This window comes from Lotus japonicus, chromosome 1 (assembly GCF_012489685.1).
Source record: "Lotus japonicus ecotype B-129 chromosome 1, LjGifu_v1.2".
NCBI lineage: Eukaryota > Viridiplantae > Streptophyta > Magnoliopsida > Fabales > Fabaceae > Lotus > Lotus japonicus.
In genome coordinates, this window is record NC_080041.1 from 56,462,636 (window position 1) to 56,482,021 (window position 19,386).

General features: G+C 39.3%; 1 protein-coding gene across 1 annotated transcript; it reads left to right on the forward strand.

Annotated features, from left to right (window-relative positions):
- Positions 1 to 15,690: 15,690 nt before the first annotated feature.
- LOC130739526 (argininosuccinate synthase, chloroplastic-like) lies at positions 15,691 to 19,093 on the forward strand. The gene is made up of 8 exons (XM_057591851.1): positions 15,691 to 15,709; positions 15,771 to 15,903; positions 16,154 to 16,202; positions 16,366 to 16,548; positions 17,092 to 17,166; positions 17,241 to 17,426; positions 17,882 to 17,970; positions 18,365 to 19,093. The coding sequence occupies exons 1-8, from the start codon at positions 15,691 to 15,693 to the stop codon at positions 18,915 to 18,917; spliced, it is 1,287 nt and encodes a 428-aa protein (XP_057447834.1). The 3' UTR covers positions 18,918 to 19,093.
- The last annotated feature ends 293 nt before the right edge of the window (positions 19,094 to 19,386 follow it).

The following is a 19,386-nucleotide window of genomic DNA, read 5'->3' on the forward strand; positions in this document are numbered from 1 at the left end:
TAACTTAAAGAAAATAAACAGAAGTTAACAAAATAAAAACAGAGTGAAGAGAGAAAAAACGAAAAGATCCTAAGACTAGGGTTTATCAGATCGACGCAGACTCATGAGTATCAAGACGTTGTTCCATGATGTCGAGTCTGGACGAGCTTGACTGTGTAGAGCTAGAAGGAACATTATGAGCAGCTTGATGAGCTGGAATGGAAGCAGAAGCAGCAGGAGTAAACACTACTGGTGCAAGTGCTTGGCATCTAAGGGCTTCAGCCTCAGCTTCAAGTCGTTCTGCCTCTAATCTGGTTTGTTCAGCTTGAGCTGCTGCTTGACGTGAAGCTTCTTCCGCTTGCTCTTGCTTTCGTCTGGCCTCTTCAACAGCTTCAAGGAGCTTATGTCTCTGTTGTTGTTCATGAAGAGCCACCCTTCTTGCAAACCTCTGCTTTGCAGCCTTGATCCTCTGATCCCTTTCTGCAGTCAGATGCTGCATCATAAGTGGAACCTGAGCTACTAGCCAAGTGCTCAGACTATTCCACTATTCAGCCACAGACTCAGCATTCTCACTCAGGTCAGTGTGCCCTTGCACGTTGCGGAGCATCAAAGAAGCTTCATGATTGAAAACATTGATGCACTCAGAGAGAGAGGTGGGTCTGAGGTAAGTGTAGGGAACTATGGAGAGGTTGGGTGATTGCTACTGTTAGCTTCAGAGGCACCTTGGGGAGAGCCAATGTCAAAGGTTTGGACATGAGGTTCAGAGGCTCCAAGGTGTGGTTCAGAAGTGTCAACCAGAGGATGGGGTGATCTAACCGAAGAGTGGTTAGACACAGATTGTTCTGGGTCTGGTTGAACTGGCTCTTGTTGGACAGGGTCAGGTTGAGCCTGTTGAGCCAAAGGGTCTGCCTCATGTAAAGGGTTGGCCAAGATAGGTTCATCGGGGTCAACTAGACGTTCAGGTCTAGGTCCAAGATATCTCCTAGGGCTTGGACATGTGAGGTAATACTCTTCGAGGGTAGACACTTTTTCTTTTCTGACTTCCATGAATTTACGAAGTGACTCAGAGTTATTGGAAGGGGAGGAGTCAGCAACATTGGTTGGGAATGATACAGGAGTGTAGGCAGTGGAGGAGTCTGTATCAGTGGTTCTGGCAACCAGACGTTTTGAAGCTCTGGGGACAGAGTGATCAGACGTTCTGGGTTCTGGTTCTGGTTGGTTAAGAACTGGTTGTTCAGGAATGATGGGTTCAGAGGTTAATGGGTTGTATTGGATGGTAATGGGAGAGGTTGGTTCATCCTGTCTAGAGGGTTGGTCCTGAAGCATGTTCCAGAGAGGTGCTTCATTTGGAGAAGGTTGGAAAAATGAAGACCGTGGTGAATTGGGTGGAGAGGTGGTTTGTGCAGCTGGTTGGGACTCAGGAATGGGAGTGAGTGGGTTTGAAGATCGTTTGAGCATAGCAGAGATGGGGAGTGCATCAAATGAATTCAAATCATCATCAGAATCAACAACAGACTTACTTGATGATTGCGCTGATGATCTAGTCACTCTAGAAGGAGTTTCAATCCTTCTGACCACTTGAGCAGCTGGTTCCACCCGTGTAGGCTTCACCATTATTCTGACTTGCTTCTTCTTCTTTGGTGGAGGGGGACCATCCTCATTATTACCATCATCACCATCATCTGGCTTGGTGGTTTCATCATGTTTCCTCTTAGGCTGGTCAGCCTTCTTTTTCCTCTTCTGAGGGACATCAGATTCCTCAGAGGATTCTTCTAAGACCATCTTCCTCTGAACTTTCCTCTTGGGAGGAGAGTCAAACTCTGGAGCTGGTGGAAATCTTCTGAAGAATTCATCTACATCAATCTCAAAGCCTTGTGCCCTTAGATCTTGTACATAGCACATGATAGCTTCGGGATTGTCTGCCTGGGTCCACAAAGGGTAGTCGTTCAGAGGCACCCTTCTCTGTCTGATTTCAGAAGATGTATCTTCATGAGCTGGGGCAATCTTCTTCTGGACCAGACCCATCTTCTTCAGAGAATTAGCAGTGAAGGCATCACTGACGATGGTGGTCAGATCCTCTATGCATCCAGCATTGATCAGATCTTGCACGAGGTTGCTCTCAATGAAGAGATCTGATAGCAATCTCCCAAAGGGGATATACTTGATGGCGGACTTGATGGAGGCAGTAGTTCTGGACTTCTTGATACACTCCTTCAAGTAAGAGAACAGGAAGAAGGGGAGGCAGATCTTCTTCTTGTCTTGGATGAAGAATAACATCGCCTTCTGGCAGAAGTTGATGTAATCTGGGGAACTGCTCTTTGGCCTCTAGTTGATACAGTGCAGCAGAATCTTGTGCCAGATTCTGAGCTTGGGATGAAGATCCACCACCTTGTAATCAGTCTTGCCCGGTTTGTATGTGGTGTACAGGGCCTTGTTGGTCTCATCCTTCGTTTTGGGTTTCAGCTTCGATTCAGTGAGTTGGAATCGATACCCACGTGCAGTGTCTGCACCCAGCAGATTCACGAATGACTTCTCAGTAATTATATTTCTCCTTCCAGCAATGTGGGAGACCACCTGAGTGTCATCGCAGTCAGCGTCCTTCCAGAATTCCTTGACCAATTTGTCATACACCGGTCCTCAAAGCCCGTTGAAGTAATTTTCCCAGCCTTGAACACGGACTTCAGGACGAAGATCATACCCATTTGCAGCAAGATTGTCGAGGTCGAATCTCCATTCTGCCAGTACTTGAAGTTCTTCAGGAGCGTACACGCAGTGAACGGCACAGCCCCGTTCTGCAATCGGAATTATCTGCCCTTGAACTTGACCTTGATCAGGAGCTTCAGGACCCAATTGGCCTGTAGCTTGACCCACTACCATGTGAGGGAACCTGGTTGCCTCAGCGGCTTCAGGTCTGGTTTGTCTCACCATTGTTGGAGCGGTTGAAGGTTTTTGATAGAAGATGAAGTTGAAAGATGAATAGAGAGCGAGAGAGAGATCGTGGGTAAGCGGTTTTTGAAAATACTGAAGAGAGAGAGTAAAAACCGAAAGTGTAGGAGATCGTGTGTGTATAGTAGGTTTTGAAAAATAACCGTTGTTGATTCAAAAAGCAATTTAAGATCAACGGTTAAAAATTAAAGACATGATAGTAATAGTAAATACACCTATCACACGCAGGAGAGAAGCACATCAACACTCATTACAACAGATTGTCAGCACGGGCACAAGGAACTATGCATCAGAGATACTGACACACGTTTACTGTCTCAGCTTCAGAGTCAGCACCAATGGGTACATAAACTCTGATAGAGTTACCTTCTGGACTAGACATCTTCTGATGAAGAAGTATCATAGTCAGAGGTTCTGATCCATCTTCATACTGGACAAAAGTCCATATTCAGATTTTTCAGAATGAAATTAAATCTATCCTCTGCTAAGGGCTTTGTAAAGATATCTGCCCATTGATGGTCAGTATCAACAAACTTCAAAAGAAGTACGCCCTTCTGTACATAATCTCTAATGAAATGATACATTACCTCAATGTGTTTTGCCCTTGAATGTAAGACAGGGTTCTTACTCAATGAAATTGCAGCAGTGTTATCACAATAGATTGAGATATTGCTCTCAAGGATTTGATAATCCTCCAGCTGATGTTTCATCCAGAGCATCTGAGTGCTGCATATTGCTGTTGAGATATATTCTGCCTCTGCAGTTGATAGTGCAATGGTTGATTGCCTCTTGCTTGCCCATGAGACTAAGTTGCTTCCCAGAAATTGACAATTTCCAGAGTGCTTTTTCTCTCTGTTCTATCTCCAGCATAATCAGCATCACAATAACCTGAAAGCTTATACTCTGATGTTTTCTTATACATCAAGCCAAGGTTAGTGGTACCTTTCAGATACCTTAGGATCCTCTTAACAGCAGTTAAGTGGGTTTCCCTTGGATCTGATTGGAAACGAGCACATAAATGAACACTAAACAATATGTCTGGCCTAGATGCAGTTAAGTATAGGAGTGAACCTATCATCCCACGATAGAACTTCTGACATACTTTACCACTTTCATCTTCTTTTTCCAGAATGCATGTAGGATGCATTGGAGTCTTGGCCACTGTAGATTCCAGCATATTGAACTTCTTCAGAAGTTCTTTAGTGTACTTGCTCTGATGGATATATGTTCCTTCTGGTGTTTGATCAACTTGTATACCCAGAAAGTACTTGAGTTCTCCCATCATACTCATCTCAAATTCAGCCTGCATCATCTCAGAAAATTCTTTGCATAGAGATTGATTAGCAGAACCAAATATAATATCATCAACATAAATTTGCACAATTAAGATATCATCTTTGTAAGTTTTGCAAAAGAGAGTTGTATCTACTTTACCCCTTACAAACTTATTCTCCAGAAGGAATGAGCTGAGTCTCTCATACCATGCTCTGGGAGCTTGCTTCAGACCATAGAGTGATTTCTTCAACTTGAACACATGGTCTGGGTTCTTTTCATCCTCAAAACCTGGGGGTTGATGAACGTAGACTTCCTCTGATATGTATCCATTTAGGAAGGCACTCTTAACATCCATCTGATGTAGAATTATGTTGTGATTCACTGAGAAAGAGATCAACAGTCTGATTGCTTCTAGTCTTGCTACTGGAGCAAATGTTTCTGTGTAGTCTATTCCTTCTTGCTGGCTGTAGCCTTGAGCAACTAGCCTTGCCTTGTTTCTGACTACATCTCCTTTCTCATTTAACTTGTTTCTGAACACCCACTTTGTTCCAATTACATGGACACTCTCAGGCTTCTTCACTAAGCTCCAAACATCGTTCTTGGAGAATTGATTCAATTCTTCTTCCATGGCCAGAATCCAGTCTTTGTCCTGAAGAGCTTCATCAATTGACTTGGGTTCAATTAAGGACACCAATCCTTTCAGACTAAGCAAGGTCTCTTCAGAGGGTCTGAAGGCTGATCTGGTTCTGACTGGTTCGTCTTTGTTGCCCAGAATCAATTCCTTAGGATGAGCTGCAGTGATTCTGCTCTTCTTCAGAGTTTGTGGATCAGAGGGACCAGCTTCTTCTTCTGGATCATCTTCCTCTGGCTCAGCTTCCTCTGGAGCTTTGCCTTTGTCAGAAAAATTTATACTTAAATCTGCAAATTTCTCAACTAGCTTTGACTGGTCAGAGTCAAGCTTATCGTCAAATCCTTTTCGTTTCCACCAAAGCCAACTTCACCTCCAGGCTTAAGTTTTAGCTCTTGGAACATACGCCTTTCTCCCTTCATGTGACGCGAGCATCCACTGTACAGATACCATGACTGGTGTTTCAGTGGAGCTATCAAGGATATCTGCAACATAGATAATCTTATCCTTAGGTACCCATTTTCTGGGTCCTCTCTTGTTAGTTACCCTAGAGGTTCTGGTCACCTTGGGTTTCTCAACATGATAATGTAAAGGAATTTTTGCATGATATTTAGACATGGAGAAAGATCCCTTTTTAAGAGGAGGTTTAGCAGCTTCAGCAGGTACAAGGTCAGGCAATATGGTACCAGAGGGAACAAAGCATTCATACAAAGATTTAGCTTTAGGCACAGAGGGATCATTTCTAATTGGTTTAGAATACCCAATGCCACGCATTCCATTTCTGCTCACGCCATAGATCAATGAAGCCATCAAGCTTCTATCTACGCTTTTAGCCAGGAATCTTTGAAAAGATTTTTCATACTTAGTTTCATGCTTACTATCAGAGGCATCGCAGGCAATAACTTCTTCTAATTTAGCAATTTGATTCTTAAGCACAGAGTTAGAATTAACTAAAGCATGGTTATCATTTTTCAAATCAGATATGATTTTCTCATGTTCAGAAGGAGTTTTAGAAACAGCAGATAAGTTCTTTTTCAGCTTCTTATGCTTAGACAACAAAGAGTTATACTTATCCATAATATCAGACAAAGCATGTTTCAGTTCAGAGGTAGAGAAAGAAGCGAATACCTCATTTTCGTCGTCTGAATTAGGATCTCCTTCTGATTCTGAGTCAGAGTCAACAGCTTCCTTTGACTCTGCTCCTTTGTCTTTAACAATGGCCATGAGTCCTTGGACTTCACCATCAGAGTCAACATCCTCTGACTTTGATTCATCAAAAGTCACCATCAGACTTTTCTTGGTCTTGAAGTGCTTCTTTGGCTTCTTGTCCTTCTTCAATTTTGGACAGTCACTTTTGTAATGCCCAGATTCTTTGCACTCAAAGCATGTGACTTCTTTAAGTGAGGACTTCTTCTGACCTGAGGATTCAGATTTTCCTTTGGCCTTTCCAGAGCCTTTGTACTTGCTCTGCCTGTGCTTCTAGATTCGGTTGAGTCTTTTAGAGATCAGAGTCAGCTCATCTTCATCAGAATCTTCTGATGCTTCTTCAGATTCTTCTTCTTCAGCTTGAAGAGCTTTTGACTTCTCTGCTTTAGCCTTCTCAGATTTGGATTTTAAGGCTATTGACTTCTTCCTCAGATCTTGCATCTCTGAGCGCTTCAGTTCATGGCACTTCAGTATGCTGATGAGTTCTTCTAAGCTCATACGCTCAACATCTCTTGTGAGCTCTATTGAAGTCACCAAGGGCATCCAGCTTTCAGGAAGACATTTGATGACCTTTATGACATGATCTTTAGTTGTGTAGCTCTTGTTGAGAGGTCGTATTCCAGCTACCAGCAACTGAAATCTGGAAAACATTTCTTCAATGGACTCATTTGGCTCCATGACGAAGGATTCATACTTTTGAATCAAGGACAATGCCTTTGATTCTTTGACTTTCTTGTTTCCTTCATGTGACATCTTCAGGGATTCAAAGATGCCTTTTGCATACTCACGATCAGTAATCTTCTGGTACTCTTCATACGAAATAGCACTTAGAAGAATTGCTCTAACTTTGTGATGTTGTGAGTAAAGCTTCTTTTGATCTGCAGTCATCTCTGACCTGGGGATCTTCTTGCCTTCTTCATCAGTTGGACGCTCATAGCCATCCACAATAATATCCCAGAGATCTGCATCAAAACCTAGAAAGAAACTTTCAAGTCTATCTTTCCAATATTCGAATCTTTGACCGTCGAACATGGGAGGCTTTGCATTGTAACCATCTCTTTGAGTTTCACTGGTGGTAGCCATTGTTTTTCACACCGGCCCGGATCACTGAACACTGTTAGGTGTGGTAATCAGAACTTGCGCTCTGATACCAATTGAAGGTATGAAAAACGGCCTAAATGTTGAATTGCTTTTATGCCATTGCTCATGATGAGCTTTATGATATATTTATTTATGTTCTGTTGGATTGTGCTGACTTGAACTATTGCTTGCATATATGAATTGCGGAGTGTGGGGAAATGTGAAGTTAGGGCATGCTAGTGACTGGGTTTTGGGAGAATGTGAGATAGGTTCTGACCCGGGGGTCTAAGCCATCACCGTATTTAGGATCGAGACCTTCTCGGGGGTTTTCTTGGGAGTATTGGGATCTTTTGACTTGTAGAGTTTTTGGAACAAAAGAGAAATGAAATTTGACTTCAGAAATGAAATTCATAATGCATTAACCAAAGATAGAACACTTTTAAATGGTAATTACAATTTCTTGGAAAAGACTTAGGATCTGATATAGGTTTGGAAAACGGGGAGGGTCGACGATCTAGGTGTGAGGGAAATCCTTGAGTGCGGTAGCACCATCTGCTCTTTGAGCAAGTTATCCAACCATCCAAAGGACGAGCCGGGGGAAACATCATTGAGGCGGAAGACTTCGTAAAAGCTGGAATACCTCACTGAAGCGAAAGACTTCGTGAAAACATGAAACCTCACTGAAGTGGAAAACTTTGTGAAAATGGGAAACCTCACTGAAGCGGAAGATTTCGTGAAAAACGGGAAACTTCACAAAAGCGGAAGACTTCGTGAAAAACGGGAAACTTCACTGACATGGAAGACTTCGTGAAAAACGGGAAACTTCACTGAGCGGAAGACTTCGTAAAAGAGTGAGATCCATTGAAGTGTGAGACTTAATGGAAGCGTGAGATTCCATCGACGTTTACCCTAGGGAAAACGACAGGGACAATATTCTTAGTTAGACACTTGTGCGTGGGGAGGACGATACATTGTTTGACTAACCTTATCGCATGACATATCATGCACCTAACTATATGTGTTGATGTGGTGAAGATTGAAGGTATGAAAAACGGTAGAAAGGGTGGGGGGGATTTGAATAACGTTTTCAAGTAAAAACTTCCACCTTAAAGATTCTAGCAAAACTTTCGAGAACTTAAGTGCTAAAGATAAGAGATAGAAAAGCACACAAGGATTTTTATCCTGGTTCACTTGATAAATCCCTCAAGCTAATCCAGTCCACCCGTCAAGGTGATTTCTTCCTTCTTAGAATGAAGGCAATCCACTAATCAGGTAAAGTGTTACAGCTGCACTTGAAACCTACAAGTGACTAACAATTACACTGACTTAGCTCACACTAAGATTCACTCTCTTAGTCTTCTCTAGGATCCGATCAACCTTGATCTCCTAAAGGTAACTAAACAAACTGTTTAACAAAGAATGTTTACAAGAGATTTGCTTCTGAAAAGCTAATAGTAAACACAATGAATTCAGATGAAAGAATGCTTGAAGGTTTTTGAATATAGCTTGTGCTTGTGTAAATTCTTCCAACCGCATCTTTCAAACTTCAGCCTCTATTTATACTCCAAGGATTAGGGTTTGAACGCTGCATGGAAATGCTACCGTTGGAGGGCAGTTCTGGAAATTCCAGCTTCTGCTGTGGCTGAGAACGTTAGGTAGGTCGTCAGGAAGGTACAGTTGCTTTTGTACTTGGATAGTGACTTGACCTTTAAACCTAGGAGACTTATGATCAGGGGAATGCTTCATGTTGGAACTTGTGAAGCCGGTTGATCAGAGTCAGAGGGAAAGCACATATCCTCTGACCGTTGTATTTTCTGATTCTGAACTCTGAGGGAAGTACATGGTCTTCAGAGTTTCTGGCTTCTGGACATCAGAGTTTCCACTATTCAGCTTCTGGATCTTCAGAGTCTTCTACACCATCAGAACATCTGAACCTTCAGTGTTGCTTGGTTGTCAGAACTTCTGGATCTTCAGAACTTCTAGTGACTGAGTCCACATCAGAGCTTGTATAACTTCAGATCTTCTGAAGCATTTCTACTGTTCATAGTGAACATAGATGTTGTGAAAGCGTTGCTTGGGTCACTCTTTATGCACAGTGCTTCTGATTTGTGTGAGATTGAATTGAGGTCAGAGCCTGTAAATAGCACACTCAGAAAAACACGTTAGAGTACCATAATTGTTCATACTCAAATGTTAACTTGTAATCATCAAAACATAGAGTTGTACTACTCGATCAAAACTTGATCTTACAAAGATTGAATTGTTAATTGTGATTTGATGACATGCTATGTATATACCTTAGGGTAGGCAATGGAGAACCTATATAAGTATATACCCCATATTCATCACATGTTGCTTGTATTATCTATTATATTATGTGAGTTGACCCTCGTGCCTTGGCCTTGTGTGTATGTTTGTGTTTTGGCGGTCGACCTGCTACCAGACGTCCAACAGCTGATTCGAGATGATTCATCGCTCGAGGAGGATTCAAAGCGTAATGACTACTACTGAGCCTTTCGACGAGGACCCGGACTTCATGCGTGATCAGATGAGGGTCATTGGTGTTTTAGAGTCTAGTGACATTTGGTGTTATTGTCATAACTCTGATTCGTTATTTGTATTTTGGGACAGGGTAAGTTCCCGACACATAACTTCTGTGTGGTTCTCTGTCACGGGAATCGCAGGGAGTAGTCGGACGTAGGAAGTTTGGAGGAGGACGTTTTGGGCCGACTCTCCCACTTTCAGGACATGTACTTATAACTGTCACTCTAATCACTAGATCTATACGTATTGCCTTCGGGCTTACTTATGTCACTTTTTGCTACTTATGGTTACAACTGAGCTGTATATTTATGTTGCACATTAGTTATGTTGTGCAATTTTGGGTTGAATCTATTTTATTTTTGAGTTACTAAGTGACACCTGAAGTCGGGATGTTACACCGACGACTATGGCAGATTGGAGGTGGGTGTTGAAGTTGATCAAAGTAGCACAAGAAAGGGGGGAAGTTTGAATTGTGTCCCACTTAAAACTTGATTTTCCAAACGATATAAAGATTTATCATCTTCATTGATATGTTTGGTGCAGCAGAAGTGTAAGAGCATAAAAGTAAACGATGCACACATAAAATTTTATCATGGTTCACCCCTAGAACGATAGAGCTACGTCCAGTCCTTGGCAGCACCAAGATTTCACTAAGCACAATTATCGAGAACTTCTTTTTACAAGTATTCGACAAGACTTCTCCCAATGAATATTCTTGTACATAGTTTGTTTGTTTTAGCTTTATTTAGAAGAAAAAAATCACATTTTTTTTTCAGTTTTATATTTGTTTCAACTTTTCATATAATCGTCTTTTTAGCTGAAATAAACACACTCTTAATTAACTTATCAGAGTTATCTATGTAATTAAAATTATGGTTATGTTCTAATGACTTTACCAAACACAGCACACATAACATTATTATCCTGTTTCATCCTACTCTGTCCTGTTCTGTTCCATTCTGTCATGTTCTGTCACCAAACGCTACCTTAGAATAATGTTTTCTTCCCACTTCTTATCCACTTCCACCTTAGGTAAGTATGAAGAAAAAATAGAGAAATGAGTGATATGATATTTAATGTAACAACAAAAGTGGAAAAAGATAGGAAAAAAATGTCACTACAAAAAAAGCGTTATTTAGTGGGGGTTATTTAGCGGGGGTTTTAATAACCCCCGCAAATGTAATCAATTTTTATTAGTTAAGGGGGGGTTTTAATAACCCCCGCAAAATTTTCATTGCACTACCGCAAAAAAGGCTTACAGTGCCACGAAGCATTCCTCTTTCTCACTCTTGCGAACCACTTTCCCTCCAATATTTCTCACCCTCGCTCTCTCTTCCCTTCTCTTTGCCCTCACTCTTCTTCCTCCGAACCCCTATTTCCCTCTGCTATCGACAGTTGCGGCGACGGAGTTTGTGGCGGCTGCGGCCACACTGTTCCCTTCCCACTAGAAACCGATGTCGCAGCGGTGATCTAGGCCCCACAGATCGAAGGAACTCGCCGTTTCTCGATTCCACTATACGAGCACGATTGAGTGTTCCATCAAACCCTAATTCCCCTTTCAATTCCTATTTCTGCGCCCACTCTGCTTCTTATTGTTTCTTCTTACTATTGATTGTTGTGAATTTAACTGCTGAATTTGTTTGATTTGAATAATGTTTCTTCTTCATCCTCATTGCTAATTCCTCTAACTTTTTGTTTTGTAAGATTGCACTAAGATTTTGGCTCAGGATGGAAAATCAGTCAGTGTAGACATGGTACTCTCGATCTAAATGTGTGTGAGTGTACAATTTCATGCTTCATTGCTCTAATTGATTTACTTGTGCCCCATGCAACCTCTTTTTGTAGTAGTTATTTGAATACTGGAAGGGTCCTTACTTTGAAGTTGATGGGAACCTCTCTTGTTTGATAACATTGTATTGGATGATTTAGATTTTCCATTGTTTGTAAATATGTGGAGTGAAATTGTTTGCCTCATTTTTCTTGTGTATTTTAACTGCAAACTCTTCATCCTCTGCTGATGGCCATTGGGATTGTCCTCTTAAGTGGTGAAGGTAGAACTAGTTTGAGCTGAGGAACCCTGCAATATGACAATATAACATAATAGAACTAGTCCATTATTAAGGTTTGTCTGTTTAGGGTTCTCTTATTTTGTTTCTAATTTAAGTTTCTTTAAATTTATTTGGTTTTTAACATGGCGTTCTCTTATTTCGATGCTAACTGATGAGTCTTTCTCCATTGATGTTTGAGATGCTTTAATGTTTTAGTTCGATTACTTTGTCACACCACATGTACATGGTTAATTTATTGCCGCTTAATGGTTAGTTTTAAAGTGACTGATGGAGTTAACTGAGTTTGGAAGCTAACATGATAATAATTGTAGGAACTGTGTTTGCCTACGGTGTGACAAGTAGTGGAAAGACACATTTCCAAATCAACCTATGAGGTTGTAAGTTTTTGCATTCTTCACCTCTCTTCATATCCTTGTTTTCTCTTCACTGTTGATTTCAAATGTTTCTCTTCACTGGGGTTTGCATGCAGGTTAAGAGTATTTAAGGTTGAGCTGATTTTGTTGGATTCAATCCTTTAGATCTTTTTTTCTCTGTCATAAGAGTTGAATTATGGAACAAGGTTGAGCTGATTTAGTTCATGCTTTCTTATTATTAGTTTGTGTCCTCTTATTAACAATGGTATATACCAGTTTTGCAACTAGGGGATGCAGTTTTATTATTAGTTTATGTTACATACCACTAGCCTTCAGGGTTATAACTTATAACCATCATTTTTTATGGTTTTCTTCTAATTAGTTACATTTTGTAAGTACCTTAGGTATTGGCAAATGAAGCCAGAAACAGAGCTTGGAGGTGGTCTAAATGAGGATTCTTCAACCTCACCTTTACCCAGAGTTTTTAAGGTAAGTTTTGGTGTTGATTTTCGTCAAGCTAGATTTGCATTCTAATGATTGTCAAGGCTGAATCTGGAAGAAAGTATCCTATTCTTACCCACATGCACATTAACATGGATAAGAATAGGGCATTCTAATGTTTATATTGGAGAACCTGCTGAAGATATGAAAGCCTTTGCAGCTCTCATAAGGGTTTTTAGTCAGCTTTCCTTTTTGTAATCGGGGACTTTCAGTCTTACACCCACTCTCTCTCTAAAAGTTTTAATTTTCTTTTGAACAATGCACATTGCTGTATTTTTTGCCATCTCCATTGGAATCTTAGATTTTCTTTACACTGCTGATGATCAACTGACTTCAGGGGAATCTTAAGGCCAGCAATGGATGTGAAGAATATGACCAAGCTGAATGAGGTAATCTTTCTGATTTAATAGATTCCAGAAATATTGGTAATTGAACTTGGTTTCTTACTTATAATCTGTCTTTATGTGACTAGAATGTCAAGACTTGCCTCCCTAACTGCAGAGTAGAAACACTTAATAGTGAAGAGGCTCAGAATCTTTTACCTGGTGTGTGTTTACCATTCAACTCACGTTTCTATATGCCCAAAGCTCTTAACATCCGTTCTCAACACTATCTTCAGGTCAGTATAAGTAATGCAGATTTCTTTCTATTGGTTAAGTTCTATGTTTCTCTTTGTTTTTCAAGTTCACTTTCACTTATTTTGATAATTCTCTTAGGCACTTTTCCTTGCATGTGAGAATTTGGTGAAAGAATCCTCCACCCTTGACTCGGGTCAGAAACAGCTCAATTTACACAAAAGAGCTGTCCATAGACTTTCCGAGTTTGAAGGTCATAATTCATTGCTATGAGTTTTGTTCTTTTGCTGATATCTGACTGCTTTTTTCTTTTTCCTTGAAAGTGAGTGAATGGAACAATTTAAACTTAGTACTTCAAGAAAATGTTTTGAAATATTTTTGCTTGGCTTATTTTTTTAATAGCTTTAGCTTATGAGTTGCAATGTCACTTTTGTAAGTGCTTTTCATTGTTCAAGACTATGTGTGCGTTTCGGTAAACAACTTAATTAAGTGCTTATAAGTTAATTTGAGCTTATTTAAATAATCTCAAAATAGCTTAAAGGTAGGTGTATCAATGCTTATTCATAAACTAATCTTTGCAGTTTATGAAAATAAACTCAAAAACAACCTATAGGTAGGTCATAATCTTACTCAAATACTTGCATAATAGCATAAGTGCTTATGCTAATATTATTTGTGTCTCAGGGGAATATGATGCTGTCAAAGTGAACATGCTTCCTGAAATCTCCGGGAGACTTCCTTTGAGGACATGTAGGGGTGTAATTGTGCACCTGAGGTAAAGTTTATTGTTTTGCCTTGCATATGCTCTAAATTTGACAATCTATATTTTGGTAGGTTTCTGTCTCATGAAATGACTGTTGAACTGTATTCTGCTTCAAGAGCATTATTTTTTGGGAAAGGGCCTTTGATGCCAATATGCTATTGAGATTTCTCCCATGTATTTCACAACTTTCTGCTCTTTGTTTTTCCAGAGGTTATCCTGAATCTGGGCCCTCCATACTATCAGATGCATGGATTCATATCATGTGCATTTAAATATTCAATAACTGTGTATTAAAGAGGTGAATAATATTGTATGTAGATATTTTTTATGACAGGAAGACTAGTTAGGATGTTTAGAAAAACTCTTTAAATGGTTAATAAGTAAACTCAACAATTAAATGAGGTTAAAAATGTCCCTAGAATAAACTCTAGTAACCAAGGGAGGTTTAATGCTGTAAATAATCTCTTGCATTTAAGGGAGGTTGAAAACTCCCGTTAAAAAAAGATTGCAGTTAAGGGAGGTTTAAAACCCCCGCTAAAAGCCGCCGCTAAATGTATATGCATGTACCAGGGTTTGCTGAAAAAACGCCGTTAATGATTTGTGGGGAGTGTAACTTCGGGATTTTTCAAAACCCCCGCTAAGTAACTTGCGGGGGTTGAAAACCCCCACTAAAGGCAAAAAAAACCCCCACTTAATAACGTTTTTTTTGTAGTGTGTGTAGAAAAAAAATGTGAGAGAAAGTGAAGTTTAAATAAATCATTACTCAATACTCTTAAAAATACTGTAATTAACTAACTTTTTCAAAAATTAAAATGACCCACTTCCTCAAAAAAAAAAAAAAAAATTGACCAAACTTACACAATCAATACTTTCTATGATGCATTAATTTCCACTAAGAAGTCATAACGTAAGCCATAATTGCAATCTGACAAAAACAAGAGTTATAGTGTCCGACAAAACAACGTTAAAAAGGGGAGTGAGTGAGTGTTAGTGAGTGAGTGAGTGAGTGAGTGAGTGAGGTAGCTTCTATCTGTTCTCTGAACCAGTAACATCCATGGCTCCTCTAAATGCAGCTCTCACATATTCATGCCCAGCTATTGCTCCTGCTCGACATGCAAGAGGTGCACTCACCGTTTCTTTCTATTCCGCAATAGATAGAAGCTAAAAAATAATTTCATCTTGAAATGTTGTTGATGATCATTCATAGAGTAGAGTGGATTTTGGAAAACCCCATGTCATTTGGTTTTTCATAAAAAAGTTGGCATTTTGAGAACTGGGAATGAAGCTTTCTGGTCATGCATGTTCCGTTTAATCTCTGTTAACTATTTTTTGGTGATTTTTTGTGTGCAGAGCAACTATTTCAGCACCATTTCTGCAAAACAAATTCTTTGTCATCCAATGAGGTGGTCTTATATACAGTAACTCCTTAATTAAAATTTAAATTATCTGAGTTTTGATGGTGTTCTGAATTCTGATGATCCTACTTATTTTGGAATTCTGTGCTGTAGTTGGGGCCAAGAACAAGTGTTGTTGGTGCCAGGAAAACTCAAGGTGAGATACTCTTTGACTTTAACTCGTGCATGTTTGTAAATTCTTTAATCATTGATTCTGAAGCCAAGATCAATTTCGGGGAGAAACTTTTGTGAGTATCTTTTGGGTGTCTGAATAGATTTTGAGAAAAGAAAAAGTTAATGCTATAAATCACTTGGTTGATGAAGTGTGAACTCTACATAAAGCAGTTTTTCTAGTTCAATTGTTTATCTTGAAAAATATGAGCTTGGAACAATGGTGTTTGAGTTCAACATTTAAGTTTGATGTTTGTAAAAGTGATGAAATTTTCTTGACATGCAGTTATAAAAGTAGTGCTGCAAGATATACAAATTCCTGAAACCAAGAATGTTACCGGGTTACGTGGGAAATTGAATAAGGTTGTGCTGGCTTACAGTGGTGGCTTAGACACATCAGTGGTTGTCCCCTGGCTGAGGTATATAACTTGTTCTGGTCCTTTTATTCAAAGTTCACCTAATTTGGCATTTTCTATCACCTTTTGTATAACAGTCTGTAGATAACCCTGTTAATTCACCTGTGCCCTGTATTCTTATTGAAAATTTACATGTAGATACCTTTCGCGAAATTGTGATTATTACTTATACGAAGGTTTATTACATGCTTGCTTGTCCCTAGCAGAATCGTTTCCTTGTCATATCGCTTATTTGATGACTTTTGCCTTGCAGAGAGAACTACGGTTGTGATGTTGTTTGCTTCACTGCTGACGTTGGTCAAGTATGTTATATCTTGAAAATTCACTTTCTATAATCAAGGTTACTATTTGGTAAATTGTGTTATTGGAATAGATGTTGAAAGATTGTAAAATTTTGACTGGGGAAACTTGCTTTACACCATTTTTATATGCTGCATGTATGGTAACAAACACTTAATTCCATAGGGTGCACAAGAATTGGAAGGTTTAGAAGAGAAGGCCAAAGCCAGTGGAGCCTCCCAGTTAGTTGTGAAGGATTTGAAGGAGGAATTTGTTAGAGACTATGTATTCCCTTGCCTGCGTGCTGGTGCACTTTATGAGAGGAAATACTTGCTTGGAACGGCAATATCCCGCCCTGTGATTGCAAAGGTACACTTCTGCTTAAGTTTGATGTTCTTGTCTTCCATCTAAGTTAGTAGTAGCTATGTCAACCCTTAGAAATATTCCTTTTTTTGCTTTATTTCTTATGTGTGAGATATTGTCCTCAGCAATCAGCATTAGTTCTCTGTCATTTCTTTTTGCTCCAATATCATGGCCGCGTTTGGAAGAGCTTGTTTTAGCTCTTCTCATAGAAATGACTTGACCAGAAGCTGTTTTGAGCTTACTTTCATAAGCTTTTCAGATTAGCTTATGAATAAACACTTATACCTACATATAAGCAATTTTGCACTTATTTCAGTGAGTTTCTCAAATTAGCTTATGAATAAGCGCTTACGTGATAAGCTCTTATTGCCATAAGTGCTTAATTAAACTATTTACCCAAATTCACCCTATATTTCTCTTAATGGAGTCATTTCTTCTGTTAGCTCATAGTGCAGTATACACTTATATTTTTGAAGAATCATAATGATCAGGCAATGACATATATATATATTTTTGAACTTATATTAATGCCTACTGAATTGATGATAGGCCATGGTGGATATTGCCAAAGAAGTTGGAGCAGATGCTGTCTCCCATGGTTGTACAGGAAAAGGAAATGATCAGGCATGTACTTTATTATCAACTGATAACATTTCATCATGTCAATTATTTTGTTATATTTACGTATGGTTATTCAGGTTCGGTTTGAGCTCTCTTTTTTTGCTCTGAATCCCAAGTTAAATGTTGTGGCTCCATGGAGGGAGTGGGATATTACAGGGAGAGAAGATGCTATAGAGTATGCTAAGAAGCATAATGTACCTGTTCCTGTAACCAAGAAATCAATATACAGCAGGGACAGGAACCTTTGGCACATAACCCATGAGGTGAGTTTTTCTTGAAGTTAACTAGGTTTTTATGATTTGTCTCATGGCTTCTTTTGTAGTCTAAGATCACTTTGAAAAACTTCGGGGAAATTTTCATGATCTGCAAAGTTATTAATTGGATCATCTCAAGTCGAAGGGGTAGCAATAGAGAAGAACAGTTTTTTTCTTATTAGTGCAAATGTTCTCATCAGCATCTTCATTCCATGATTGGATATTACTCTTATTAATGATTCATGTATGCCTTTTCATTGTACATTTTGTTATTTCTTCTAAAAGCAAGAAAAACTTATAATTGAGTACCGAATGTAGACACATGAAGTATCAAATTGTAATGTGAAACCTCATTCCGATGCTGTAATATGATAATTGGTTTATGCTCATGTACTCCAAAACTATTGATTGGATATTTGACATGTTAACTGCTTCTCTTATATTTCCAATTTGTGCTACTGAAGGGTGATGTTTTGGAAGACCCAGCAAATGAACCTAAAAAGGATATGTACATGATAACTGCAGACCCAGAGGATGCTCCCAATGAACCAGAGTAAGCATGTTTTCCACTGGCACAGATAAAGTTATTTTACAAATAAAAATCTTAATAATATTGAAACAGATAAAGTTATTTTACTGTTATCTTAAGTTTAAAATAGGCTGTTTCAGGACATATTAACCCAGTACTCTATGTCCATGCTTCTTTGGCTTCCTGAAAATGCACCAAGCTACATGTTCAAACTTTACATCATTAGGTCATTTAGGTGTATAGCATGTTTGGATGATCTTATGTTTACTCAGAATCAATTTTGATGCCCAGAAGCTACTTACATAAGCTTTTCCCCATGATCGAATTTTCTAATAAAATCAATTGTAGAAGAATTTACAAACATGCACGTAGTTTCCCAACTTGCTCAGACACTTTAGCTATTTTGAACGTGATGCAGATACGTGGAAATCGGGATAGAGTATGGTGTTCCTGTATCAGTGAATGGGAAGAGGCTTTCACCAGGAAACTTGGTTGCCAAGCTGAATGAGATCGGTGGAAGGAACGGAATTGGCCGAGTCGACCTTGTTGAAGACAGGATTGTAGGCATGAAGAGCCGTGGAGTTTATGAAACCCCTGGTGGCACCATCCTCTTCGATGCAGTGAGGGACTTGGAGGGCTTAACACTTGACAGAGAAACACTTCAGCTGAAAGACACATTGGCCCTCAAGTATGCAGAGTTAGTTTATGCTGGGAGGTGGTTTGATCCGCTCCGCGAGTCCTTGGACGCCTTCATGCATAAGATCACAGAGACCACAACAGGCTCAGTGACTTTGAAGCTCTACAAAGGTTCTACTGCTGTGACTGGAAGGAAGAGCCCTTATAATCTTTACAGAGAAGATATTTCTTCATTTGATACTGGGGATTTATACAATCATGCTGATGCTGTTGGCTTTATCAAGCTTTACGGTCTTCCAATGAGGATTAGAGCAATGATGCAACAAGGCCTCTAGATGGTGCTTGATTTCTTTATGGCTTTGTTTTAGACTATGCTTTCCAATTTCCATGCACTTTGATTTATGTTTGTGGGAACCTTTGCTCTGAATAAAACTGTTCTCACTTATGGGAGCACAAAATTCAAACATTTCAACTCAATCAATTCAGACTCAATATTTATCTTTGAAGCTTATTTACACTCTCGCCTCCTTATCTGTCAGATTATACAGTTTTCAGTTCTAATTTTTAAAACTACTCATTTCTTCATAGCAAAGATCACCACTTTCATCTCCAAATCATTGGTAGGAATATTTTGCTCATGTTTCTTTAGCTGTGTCCACATCTTATCTCAAATCTTATGGATGGTTGTTAGGTTCAAAATACAGAAGGAATGACAAAAGACATGATGATTATTATTGTTATTGATAATCTCCTTTTCTTATGTGTATTTACCTAAGGAATTGAGAGTAGAAATGCTGAACTTCG